Source organism: Cyanistes caeruleus, chromosome 14 (genome assembly GCF_971803275.1).
Source record: "Cyanistes caeruleus chromosome 14, bCyaCae1.hap1.1, whole genome shotgun sequence".
Taxonomy (NCBI): Eukaryota; Metazoa; Chordata; class Aves; order Passeriformes; family Paridae; genus Cyanistes; species Cyanistes caeruleus.
In genome coordinates this window covers 15,810,695-15,824,273 of record NC_141714.1, presented here as the reverse complement: position 1 = coordinate 15,824,273, position 13,579 = coordinate 15,810,695, and the positions used below count along the sequence as shown (strand labels likewise).

At 46.6% G+C, this 13,579-nt stretch overlaps 1 protein-coding gene across 3 annotated transcripts in view; it reads right to left on the bottom strand.

Moving 5' to 3' along the window:
* SH3BGRL (SH3 domain binding glutamate rich protein like) overlaps nucleotides 1-13,579 on the bottom strand; it is a 31,097-nt gene that overhangs the window by 6,957 nt on the left and 10,561 nt on the right. The window contains exons 1-3 of one of the 3 annotated variants that reach the window (XM_086849976.1): nucleotides 2,155-2,514; nucleotides 1,603-1,652; nucleotides 838-1,023 (exon numbers count right to left, since the gene is read on the bottom strand). In XM_086849976.1, coding sequence (XP_086706102.1) covers nucleotides 838-1,023; nucleotides 1,603-1,652; nucleotides 2,155-2,341 — 423 coding nt within the window. In that variant the 5' untranslated portion in view covers nucleotides 2,342-2,514. Of the gene's footprint in view, nucleotides 1-837; nucleotides 1,024-1,602; nucleotides 1,653-2,088; nucleotides 2,515-13,579 lie in introns of those variants that run through there. The other 2 variants (XM_086849975.1, XM_086849977.1) reach the window with 2 other exon arrangements.

The following is a 13,579-nucleotide window of genomic DNA, read 5'->3' as shown; positions in this document are numbered from 1 at the left end:
AGAGTTTTAAAAATAAAACTAACAGTTAATCTAATAATCATTCAAGCATGGCCTGCTGGGTACAAGTACTGCAGGGCAACTTACTTTTGATCAAGCATTAAAATAATTACAGCAGGATTTGTGTTTGCAACGTGAGTTTTAATCTGTCCAAGGAACTGGAGTAAGTGAACCACAGCAGCCTTCCTTGTGCAAGCAGCACACAGAGCTGATCCCAAGAAGGATCAGAAAACTGATTTATGATCATGGCAGACATCAATTCATACTGGGACTCACACCTACTGACAAATCTCACATGGGCAGAACAGATCTCTGAACTTGCTACAGAACATAAGGTTGGTGTAAAAGGGCCATATTTCTGTGAGGTGTTAGTTCACAATCATGGGGAAAATGAGGATTAAAAAAAACTGGGAACTTTCAGAGCCGTAAGATGGGAAAAAAAACCACAGGAAAGGAAAATTATATATGTACTGCAAGGTAGGATCCAAATCAAGAGCTCTACATTTTAATCTCTTCTATGGTGTGACTGGAATATTCAAGAATCAATTATTACTAAAAGCCCAAGATGGGGGGAAATGTCTAACACCTCCTACAGCCTTCCCAGTTTGGGCAAATGCAGCTGGGCAAGCCCTGCCTTGCTGCTCACTGCAGTGAAGCACAAGCGGTGGCACTGAGGAAGAGGAGTGGGATGAGCACAGGGAGAGCCCGACATGAGTGGGATGAGCACAGGAGAGCTGGAGGTGAGCAGGATGAGCACAGGAGAGCTGGAGGTGAACAGGATGAGCACAGGAGAGCTGGAGGTGAGCAGGATGAGCACAGGAGAGCTGGAGCAGCCCTTACCCCGAGGTAGCGGCTGTCGTTGAAGAGCCGGGGGGGCAGGGGGTTCCCACTCGCTGGCCGACTGTCCTCAGGGACGTTCTCCCGCATCCATTTCCGGTTCTCCTCGTTAGCTGCGATGTCTTTCTCCTCAAATTCAATTTTGTTGGCTTCCAAGAAGCCTAACACATCTTGCTGCTGCTTTTTAATCTGTTACAAGAGAGGGAGGGAGGGAGATAAGGCAAACAAGATCAGTGAAATAATTTTTGATGCCACTCTGGGGTTCGAATTAGAAACCAGGGGGTGCAAACCTACAAAATTGAACGGGCTAAAGCTTAAAGATGCTGCACCTACATAAATATGAGTGTTTTATACCTAGAAGGTGCCCACCCAAAAGCAGAGGTATGAGCAGGGCCCTTGTGCCCGCCAGATTTTACAGTTACCTCAGGGCAACTTTACAGTTAACTCAGGGAATTTTTCAGGGGCAGTGGACTTTGCTGGAGGCACATTTGAGGTACAAAGTTTCCTTGTGCCCTTGGAAGCAAAGGCTGAAGCTCCCATTCCTTCTCAGAGTCCAGGATTTTGTCCTCCTTGGTGACAAAAGATACCTCACCAAGCATTTTTGGTTCATGCTTCTTTGCACAAAACCCCCTCTCCCGCTGTGTCCTGTATGTCCAGCAGGGCAGGTACAGTCTCTGGAGAGCTGTGACCCCACATCCCCATCCTAACTTGTGTCAGGGAAGCCAGGTGAGATCCCACATCTGACACCACCCATCCCTGTGCACTCACACAGCATCCAAGGGAAAAGCAGGATCCGTGTGGCAAGCACAGTGCTGGCTCTGCACAGGGAAGGAGGTTTTTATTACTGTCATTGTAAATTACTGACTTCTTGACACAGAGATGTTCTGCTTATGCTCTGCTCTCCCTCTGCATGACTTTACCACCACAAAGGAGATTATAACCATGCACATCCTAGCAAACAATAAAAAACTGGAATTTAATGGGAAATTTGTTTTCTTCAAATAACCCCCTTCACTGCAAAGTCAGTCCAAGGCCTGGCTTTATCCTAATGAGCCGGGTGCTGCAGGAGCAGCGTTTCACACAGATGTTGCTGGTGCTAACTCAGGTCAGCCGCAGCTCCCGGAGCAGCCGCTCCATATACGGCCACAGGCAAACCCGGAGCTGCCGGGGTCAGGGAGAGCCAGCCCGGAGCCAAATATGGAGCCCGTGCCCGGGCCTGCACAGCCCAGCACCCACGGGCACCCGGCACCGCACCCACGGGAATCCAGCCCCGCACCCACGGGCACCCGGCACCGCACCCACGGGCACCCGGCACCGCACCCATGGGCACCCAGCCGCGCCTGGAGCGCCAGCAGCAGCAGGGAGTATGAGGACAGCGCTGCCCTGAAGGATGTGGGCTGGGGAGCAGAGCCCGGCAAATCCAAAAGGGAATCTTCAAGCACTCCCTGACTCGGTGTGGAGCTGCTCTATCCATGGCAGGTTCAAGCAGAGCTCGGGAGAGGCGCATCCAGCTCAGTGCAGCACAAAGGGACAGACCCCACTCTCCCGACAGAGGGAAATGTGCTTGCTCCCAGCTCCAGCAGGGAAGCTGCCTGCTGAGAAGCCAATGTCATTCCTCCAACCACGTCAGCACAGGAGCCGCTGGACTCACTGTGCGAGCACCCTGAAACACAAGGATATTGCTAATTTTCATCATGGCTAAAAATAAATCAAACTGGAGGAGTTAATACCGCCCCGAGGAAATAATTCATGTAGAGGCTGTAGAAAAACATTCTCAGCAGACTCAAAGCTCTGGGTAAGAGGTTTCCTTGCCTGATTCTAACAGCAGCAGGAGAAGCAGGGAAAGCTTTTCTCTGTCATGCTCTACAGCTCAGAGGGGAAAAAAGGGAGCACTTCCTTCATGAATAAATAAGGGTGAGGTCTTTGGAACTGTAAACTCTTCTGTCAGTATGACCTGGTAGTAAATGTAAATTTTTTTCCCTGAACCAGTTTAATCAACAATTTCCTCTTATCTCTGTATTTCAGATCCAAATACTTTTTATTACTCTCAGGTCCTTAACTTGTCCAAAATCCACTAGTTAGTGAGAACACACTTTGAGATAACCACAGACTTAAGGAAATAGAGAAAACCAAGATTTTACCCACTCTACCATTAGCCTGTACACTGCCACGTAAAACAAAGAGATCCGAGTTGGACAGGAATCAGCATTTTGATCCCCTGAGAAGTCACTTTATTTTTTTTTAATCATTTTGACTATTACACTGTCTTAGCCACACACACATCTTCACACCCTACCAGCATCTCAACAGTGGGACAGTCTCGGGGTTGTTTTTCAACTCCAGGAGGTACAACAACATCCCAAACCGGTAACTGTGGCTCCAAAAGGTGATCACAACCCTCTCTGCTTGTTTTTGAAGAGCTGGCAAAGCTGGAAATGTATTTTTTTTCTGCTATAAAAGGCACCATTGTCAGGCAAGCATGAAGTTTGGTTTCTGTTGCTCTTAGGCTGTCTGTAGTCAAGGGAGGTAATTCTCTAGAGAACTCTACAGAAAAGCAAGGATGGTATTGGTGCATGAGGAATATTAGCCCATGTTTCTGGCCAGACAAAAAAAAGTTGGAAGATTAAGCAGCAATGCTTTCTCCCAGCTCCTCAGACAAGTCCTCCAGGCACAGTGATGAGCACTTACACAAGAGCAGTAAAGGCTCCAGAGAAACAGGGCACCAACCACTGGGCAGCAGGGACACAAAGCTGCCAGATCCTGTTATTTTATGGGATTTTATTTAGAAAACTTCCATTAATCTCAGGCAGGATCGGAGGGAAGGGCCGAAAATAGAGCAAGAGACGTCTGCTGATGCTTCAGGGTGTTTTGTCTTACTTGAAAGGGCACACGTTCTCCTCGGGACAGAGCCTGGAGGATGGTTCCTGCTGCCCATGTTTGGGAAGGAGTGAGGAACCTTTCTTTAGGATGCGCCTGTCAACACGCAGCACTCGCTTCCCAGAAAACCTCCCCCAGCCGCCTGGGCAGGCATGGACAGCAGCCAGCGCCTTCCCAGACCCCGCACCTCAGCCTGTGTAAACAACTGTCATGTCTGAAGCCATTCTGGCCCGTGAAGGGCAGCTCACTGCAGTTGGCAAACATGAAAATCCTTGTTTATTCCGAGTGCTCCTGACACATTGTGCAGGGCCAAGAGCAGGAGTGGAGAGCCGGGAACGTGCCCGGAGTCAGCGCAGGAGCTGGGGAGCCGAGCACAACCCTGAGGCTCGGGGGATCAGCACTGGTGGGGCAGGAGGATTTATGGAAACACAAAAGCACAAGAACAGAGAAATGAAAAACAGGGATGGACAGACAGCTGCAAGGAAGGGAAAAGGCTGGGGGAAGGAGTGGAGGGAATGACCAAAATGGATGGATAGAGATAGGGGAAAATCCTGGTGGGATGGACGCAGCAGGATGGAAGGAGAAGGGATGGGAGCAGGTGAAGTCAGCACTGCCAGAAGGAAGGGCTGCATCCCCACTGCCCTGCCTGGGAACAAAGATGCCCTCAGAACAGCCTGTCTGGCTCACAGGTGTCGTCATCCCAACCTCAGAGACTGAAATACATCCTGCTTTCTCTGCCTCAAAACACACTTGGGAGAAAAACAATTCCTAAGGTGAGTGGAGATATTTTACTTCCTTCTGATGTTCCCAAGATAGTACTGAAAGAAACATTTAATGAAATAAATCTGTTGTCTCTTTGTTTTGGCTTTCAGGGTCTGGTCCCAAGACAGAAAGAGCTCTATGACAAGTTATTGGTGGTTAAGGAAAGTCTCAGCACACACTGTGATCTTGTACTACAAAATCCACTGGGTATCAAGATTCCCTTCTTTTCCAGTTGCAAGCCAATCATGAAGCATTAAACTTTCAACAGAGCATGGGTGCAAAATAACATTATAAAAATGAGTATATAATTGTGAACAAGGATTGCCCCTCACTTAAGTACACATCAGAAATTCAATTTACTGTTCTTAGATCTATCTCCCATCAGTGATGTCAGTAACAAGAGAAACCACATCAAAGCTGCTTAGAGTACAAGCAGGTGATGTTTGCCAACAAATCAATCTATCAAAAACAAAAATTTAACCCCAAAGTGGGAATAAACTTTCCAGAAAATGCTGCAACATTTTAGACTCTCTTCCAAATCTTTACTCACTGAAACAAAAAAAAAAGTTAAAAAAAGAACTCAGCTAAAAGATAATAAGCAGAAAAGAGGCAGGGATGATGCTGCAGGACCTTGGTCCAGCAAGCAGGCAGCATTCCAGCCTCAGCTCCAGTCAGGACTGTGCAGGCTGTTCAAGAGCCAACTTCTCCCAGCACCCACCCCACTGCAGGGAAAAACTAATTTTAAACACTTTTTGGAGCTGAACTTCACAGAAGGGTCTATCTCATCTGGTGTACACAGGCACACAGCACAGTCCAGTCCACACTGCTGGCCAAGAAGGGCTTTGGGTTGGTTTCTTTCAGTCTTGTTATTTTTTCAGTTTATAAATAAACCCCTCGTTGGACAATAGACATGTTTGGAAATCTATTTATGGACCACTGGAACTCAAATTAGGTTTACAGTCTGAGTGCTGCTGTTTTGATCCAAAAACAAACTTACTGACTGTGGCTCTGCTATCCCGGCCCTTGGCACGGTGTTCTCCACCTCTTCTGTGGCTCCTGTGTCCCAGCCTCCACGCAGAGGAAAAACACAGATTTTATTAACTTCTTTCCCAATGATGGGATTAAATGGCTCATGCTTTATTGTGAGGATTTAAAATAATTATAAAGAGATTTCTTATGATGCTCCCAGCCATCGTTATGTCATCCATTACAGCATCAGGACAAAAAGAATGGTCTCAAGTTGCACCAGGGAAGGTTTAGATTAGGAATTAGGAAAAAGTTTTCCATGGAAATGGTTATGAAGCATTAGATCAGGCTGCCCAGAGAAGTGGTGGAGTCACCATTCCTTGGAAGTGTTCAAAGAATGTGTGGATGTGGCACTTGAGGACATGATTTAGTGATGAACATGGGCCTAGGGCTGGGTTGACGATCTCAAGTCTTTTCAGCCATAACGGTTCCATGATTCTGTGATTCTCTCCAGCTCCTGCTGTAGGTATGTCCTGAGCTGCCTCTCCCAACCTCACAGCGGGGATCCAGCACCAGGACAGAGAAGCAACACCTTAGAGCAGATCTTACACATTTGAACTTACACATTTCTCAATTCAGTTTCAAGACAACACCACATATAAAAGGGGATTATTTTTCCATTTCTGATGCCAGCCTTCTGGGTTCCAGATCAGCAAAATGAACTACAGCTTTAAAGCAGGTGTATTGTATGCCAATGATGGTTTTAAAGATGCTGCTTCATCCTAGTGGGAGCAAATCTTTAAATCCCAAAAGCAGCTGCTTTATGCAGGAAGGTGAAGTCCAAGCTCCAGGTGATGCTACTGGTTGTGGCCAGACTTGCAGCCATCAGCTCCCCAGAAGCTTCAGAGTCTCCTGAAGATGGATAAGCTGAAATATAAGCACTGAATGGGAGAAGTGCTGTGCATGAAATGTTCAGCAAATTCCACTGGCAGCCAGCAGCAGCAAGGTGGAAAACCCCAGGAGGTGATTTTCCTGGGAGGAATGGGTAGCATGAAGAATGCTAAGTGCTGCCAAGACAAATTGATTTGTCACAGGGTGTCCTGTGGACTGAGCTGTGGCCACACTGCCACTATCCACTGCCACTTTTTGGAATTAAGAGTAAAAACTATTGGGGGTTTTGGTTTGGTTTTTATCTGTCTCACCTAATTTCTCAAATGACCTTGCCTTCCTCACCCGAGTCCCTAATGCAGAACCTCATCCTTGCAAATGAGCTGCAAAATGCTTAGAATTTCTGCTCCAACTACAACCTAATTTGTAGGAGTTAAACATCCCAGCAGCTCAGCCATGGATTTAAATGTCACAGATTGCTGACAGCCCTCTAAGCTCATTCCCCACCCCAGCACATGGCAGTAGGGCTCCCATCTGAGCAGCCTCAGTCCTGGCCTCCATCATGGTTTTCTCCTTGCTTTTACTCTAATATTCCAGAAGCTATTTTTTGTCTAGAGTGGTTTTGTTGCTTTTATTTGTATTAATAAGCCAATTTTTTCCCCCTATATTAGCTTAAAAATCCAATATGCAAGTTTTGGTGGTGCCACTGTAAACGTGGTCAGAGGGTGGGAAACCTGCAAGGAAACTCCAGCAATGACCTGGCTTGATCAGAGCTTTGCCTGGTGTCTCCCAGCAATTCCTGTCTCACTTATTTCTCCCTGCCTGGTAGAACATCTGCTTATTTTTAGGTCTGGGTAATTATCATCACAGAACTCAAAGCACTTCTTTGTTCTGGTTATTTTAAGCAGAGCATTACATGAGTGGTGCCATCGTTGTCTCTGCCGATGGATTCTGGTCTGGAGGGAATGAGATTGAGGACAAACACAGCAAAACCACCATGAACTTATGGGACCTAAATCAAACACAGGAGGCTGGAAAAGTTCATGCTGGACTTGTGCTGCTCTTTTTTTCATTTTCCAGAAATTCAGCAGTGTCCAGATGGACTCCATATGTACAGACTCTCTCCCTGCAGGGTCCTTTGGGAAAGCCCATGGCAATATCCAAATGAATCCTGCCCAGCAGTGCTGGTTTGATGTGGTTAGACCCCAACAACTTAAAATTGCTTTATTTGGAACTGGTTTTTACCACCAGGCACCCACCGACTGTGGGCTGTGTCAGCATCACCAGCCCAAGACGTGGGACAGGAGGGAACAGGCTTCAGCTCCCACTGAGAGCAACAACCACATTCCTGCTGCTCACGTGTGGCTTTGGAAGACACCTTTTAGAAGCAAGAAAAGGTGAAAGGATGCAAAGAGACTACCACTCAAGAGTGAGGCTGGGGGAAAATCCAGGCTACCAAAGGGGTTTTGCAATTTAACCTGGAGGTTACATCACGTCTGGCAGCACACATGGGCTGTCTGCAACAGGGCTTTACCCTGGCATAAGGTACCACCCCACAGACCAGATTTTGGAACACAAGCCAAAAATATAGCTGGAACAAAGGACAAAGTCTGCACTTCCCAAAACAAGACCACAACTTGCTCCAGAAACCATAGAAAGTTATATAAATGAAAAAGCTGATTCATGAGAACAAAAATAAAAGCTTCTCTCATGGATTATAATGCCATTGTAACTGCATTCATTCAATAACCCAATGCCTAAAAACTTGTTAAATCCCACACTGACAACACCCAAGTCCAAAGATCCTTGTGCATGCAACAAGTTTTTCCCTACCAGAAGAACCAAACAGGAAAGTTAACTTCACCTCCAGGTACTCAAGTCCTGGGGAATCATTATTCTCAAGGGAGCCAAGGGCACTTAGAGACCCAGCTCCCACTCATTTTTATTTACCCTGACACAGACTGCAAAGAGAATAAAATACCAGGGGGATTTGGCATTCAGTTCCCTTGGGCTGCTTTGGGAAGTTCAGCCAGCAACACCGGCCTGGCCCCTCTGCTTGGCACGACCCAGCACAGCTGAGCAGGTCCCTAAGTGCCACACTGCCAACTTGCTGTTGGAGTTCCAGGAATTAGTTACGAAAAAAATAATAAACCTTTTCTCTCTTGCTGCAGCAAGGAGGGTCTGAGTTTGGTGTTCCAGCAAAGCTTTTCAGTGTCACTAATGTGTCAGACATGCAGTACAGCCAATTCTACCATCCCTCGACTACAGTCAAATTCTAACAAGACACTGAAAGGCCACAAATAGGTCAGAACTGTCTTGCTACAACGTCCAGTTGTAGGTGTTGTCTGTTTAGCTACCTTCCTCCTGCAGTGGCCAAAAGCAGATTCCTTTACCCATTTGTCATGTAGGAGGACAAGTAGCATCTCCTTATTTATACCTCCCCAGCTTCTGGCACACAGCAGCAGCAGCACTGCCTAATGAAGTCCTGATGACTTTTTAATGTGTTTTAGGTTTACTTTCCATGAAGGCACCTTAAGGATCCACATTATTATCACAGCTTAAGGCAAATTCTGCTCTTAACAAATGAAACCCAAGCACTGGGGAAGTGTGTGGGGGTGAATCCATTCATCCTTTAGCACCCGGCTTACGTGGTGTTACCAGGATTCTAACAGAACATCTTATCAACAACATCATGAAGCCTATGTTTAAAAGTACCATTTAATAAACTTCACATTTTATTCCAGCACATGAAAATGGTTCTGTCAGCTGAAACCTCACCTCTTTTCCTAGTGAAGCACTGAATTCAGAAGTAAATCTTTCTCTTTTTTTTTAGCTGCAAGGAAAAGGCGGTGGGGCATTGAAAAGGCTCTTTAGGGAATGGTCACAGCCCCAAGGCAGCCAGAGCTCCAGGAGCATTTGGACACCACTCCCAGGCACAGGGTGGGATTGTTGGAGTGTCTGTGCAGGGCCAGGAGTTGGACTTGATCCTTATGGGTCCCTTCCAACTCAGGATATTCCATGATTCTATGAAAAGAAGGTGCATTCTCCTTCATCTCTCCTCCTTCCTGGCTGCTCCCCAATACATTTTCAGTTGCTCATTCAGCACTTCCTGGCCTGTCCAGGATCCTCACCGCACTGGCAGCATCCAGTTGTTTTCCCCAAGAGCCCAGCTCAGTCTCAAGCTTACCAGAGATGCACAAACTCCTGGAAGTGTTCTGGGGGCAGTGCAGATCAGCTGCACCCTCCTTTAGTCAGGATATCTGTGTCCTCACCACAGCCAGAAATGATACATCCCTCTACTCTCTGCTCAGATGCTTCTGTTCATTCTGTAAAAAGCTCACAGAGGGTCACTACTGCCAAGTCAAAGTCATTCACAAGTCAGGATATACCAAAGCTCTTCCCCACCGGACTCATGGCCTGCTTAAAGGCCATGAACACTCTGTGTGCATCCAGAGACTGACTTCCTGTTTCTCTGGGATTTTTCCTTCCTTTTTTTTCATTTTTTAAAGTTCTGTGAAAAGTGTCAGCAATGCCCAACGGGATTATTTGCCTGGATTTCAAAACTAAACAAACCCCACGCAGCCAAAACTTCCACTTGCAAGGATTTTAATGCAAGATTTTAACATTTAAGATATCATTCCAACATCAGCCAAAAAATAGATGTTTGCTCATGGGATGACAGTAAGCCTTTTTATACTGTTCTTCCATGCACATGGAACACAAGATCTCCAGCAGCTGAGCAAGGGAGAAGTTAATACCCAAAAGTCCCCAGAAGTTCTGGCAGCACTGGAGCGGGTACTAGCAGAGGCACCAAACCTCTCTGCCTACTTTTTGTAGACAACGCAAGAGCCAGAATACAGAAAAACAGTGAATGCAACTGAACCTTCCAACTGCTGAATGCTGGAAGGTGTCCCACATCTGGAGAGGTGTCAGAGTGACACTTGTCCCCTCACACAAGGAAGGTTTGCTCATAGACATGGAGGTGTCTGACTCCACTCTGCTCACGCTGGGCTCCAGGCCCAGGGACAGCAGCAGGAGTCTCCCCTCCCTTCACGTGATCTCTGCAAACAACCCCACCAGGAGCTGTGTTTGATTAGGGATGAACTTTGCACGGAAAGCAGCCTGAGTCTTTGGGAAGTCTCTGGGCACAGCCTGGCAGCAGCTCCAAACTCCCACAGCCTGACTACTCCAACATCCAAAGCCTGCCCATCCTCATGCAGAGGCTCTGCATAGGCTGTTCCCAAACCTCACCTCATCCAGCCAGGTCTGGGCAGGATTGTACAGGAGAGACAGTCAGGGAAGCACAGCTCTTTACCAGGACTGTAGATACCCAACCTGCATAAATCAGGGTTATGGAAAGAGGCCTTCTCCAACTCCAAAGACCTGTCCTGAGCATGTATTCACTGCTTAGACTCATAGAGTCACAGAATATCCTGAACTGGAAGGAGCCCTCAGGGATCATCAAGTCGAGCTCCTGGCCCAACAATCCCCTGCTGTGCCTCAGAACGCTGTCCAAGTGGTCCCGGAGCTCTGGGTCCGTGACCATTCCTTGGGGTGCTGTTCTAATGCCGGACCACCTCCCAATGAGGAGTCTTTTTATAACATCCAGTCTGAACCTTCCCTGACACAGCTCCAGCCATTCCATGGGGTCCTGTCCCTGGTCAGAGAGCAGAGGTCAGTGCCAGGCTATGCCTTGGCTGGGCTCCATGGAGCTCTGTGCCGGGGATCTCCTCCAGTCACACAGCAGTGCTGCTTTGGGGCCCCAGCCCAGCTCACAGCTGACGTGGGGATTCTTGTGCCATCACAAGCCAAGGGAAGAAATGAGCCAGGGGAGGCAGGACTGCCTCTCCCAGCAGCAGTAAGGACTGAAATCAGGGATCAAACCATGGCCTCGAGCCATTCCTGCCACAGGCTTTTGCTTCACTCAACAGCAGGAAGGACTTGCAAATGTAAATATTCACATACCAGCATGATTTTTTTACTTTTCTTAATGACTAATGAAGTTATCCAGAATAAACATATGAAAAATCAAACTTCCAGACCTAGGCTTCCTCTTACCTTCCTTTAGGTGAGGATGTAAAGAAATATTGACGTTTGGCAAACCATAGCTGACACTGCCCCTGAACCACCAGAGCACCAGGAATTGTCATTATCTAAAGGAAAACACCACCAATACAATACTAAATAAATTGACCCTTGGCAATTTTCTAAGTCAGTCTCGTGGCATTTGACTTTTACAAGCCTGAAAACTGCTTGTCTGGTCCAAAACCAACAGAGAGCGAGCTTCCTACTGTGGAATACAGGCTCCATTATCTCAGTTATGCACTGACAAAGCATGAGCAGCAGCAGAATATGAACTCTTCATTTATTACACACAGTTGTTTTCTGCAGCAGACGTGGAGCTTGGCAGGCTGAGTTTCCCTGGAAGCCTCCATGGGCCTTGTCACAGCATCCAAACTCAGGGCTGGGTTAAATAAAAACAAACAGATCCATTCCTCCCAAAGCCCAGTACCAAACTAACAACTCCAGAACAGCACAGGGCTGAGAGTGGCAAGGCCTGGGAGCATCCCCATCCATCAAGCAGCTGTTCTGTGTAGTCCTGGGGTCTCCACAGCCTCAGCACCTCACTGGACTCTCTTACTCGAGTTACAAAACAGGGAAAGGGAAACTTTTGCTATGTGAAAGAAAAAAAAAAGTCCTTAAATCCAAGCTACGTCTGTAGACAGAGACACAGACTCACAGACTCCTTGAACAATTTTCTCTTCACCTCTCAGAGCTCCCTTTCCTGAGCTGTTAGTCATCAGGAATAATGATTTTTTTAAATCACTGCTTATTTACTTTCAGGCATCATTTCTGGATGATTCTACAAACAGTATCAATGCACCACAGCCCAGCCCCACAGACAGGCTTTGCACACGGACTATACAGCAATTTACCACACAGAAAACTGATCTCCAGAAAGATAGTGAGGCTCGGTATCACAAGATGCAGACAACTCTCTGACACATGATAAATTCCTAAATACTCAAATATTTGCCTTGTGGCTGAGAAAGGCCCTGAAAATGCTGCTGGTCACCTGACTGCTTGCTCTGGAAGCTTTAAGATATCCTGATAGTCTGGACCTCACCCCCATTGTCAGGTTCTAAATCTGTTTTTCTCAGCCAGCCTCTTTCTGAAAGCCAGAAGAATTGACTCCTCCTTTATCTTCAGCTTCATGGACATCCCAGGACAGGTCTGTTCAAAGCTGGCTGCAACTCCACCCTGTAAGAACTGACACGAACAGCCAGGTCCCACCTCAGTGCCCCTGAGACCTCATCCTCCACATCAGCCCAGCACTCCAATAATATTTTCAGGGAAGCAGCCTGAGATAACAACACACACAGGGCTGCAGTTCGGGGGGTTTACTGAAACAGCTGCTCCTGTAATTATTTTTCAAAAGCTGTGGATTTCTGCTGGCAATAAGGAGCCCTGCACAGCAGAGGGAAAACAGGTTTGGTTGTGCTTGTGTGACGAGCTGAACTCTGGTTGGGGAAGGAGTTAAAAGCACAGACAGTTCTGCACGAGGCCCCTGTGGTTTACAATAAAAGCAAAGTTTATTTCCTGTATGGTTTAGCACACAGAGGCTAAATTAACCGACAGAAGTAAAAGTTTACAGCATTAATTGCTGTTTCACTGCCATTATATTGCCAGGCATTTATTCTTTAAATGAAAGACTACTTTAAGAAGAAATACAACATGGCCTCAGGGATCCAGGTGCTTCTGATGTGTATTACTTTTTATCTTTGAAGAATTCATGTACCACAGATCTTAGTTAACAAAGAGTCCTTTTGCTGACTGCTGTTCTAAAACTAAACCAAGTAATTTTTTGAAGAGAACAAAGTTTTTTTCTTCAACTAAAATATCTAAATATAATACAAAAGAAGAGAAAAGGCTATGGATTAAATACAAATTTTCTTCATCTTTGCAAGAAAAGCCAAGCTGTCTTGAGACAGAACAGCATCCCAAAAGCATCCTGGAGAGGAAAGATTCAGCAGAGCACAGCCCATATGGGCAGCAGTTTTCTGACCTAGTAATTAATTGCCCTGGGTAACATTTCTAGTGTGAATCATCTTGGAGGCCCCAGATCCTTCTTTGTGATACTTGGACAAAATATTGTCTAAAAACTGTCTTTAAGAGCGAGAGATAAATTGTTCTCACAAAACCTGGCCACACTGCAGTTTCTAACACTTTGGGCAGCTGAAACAATACAGGA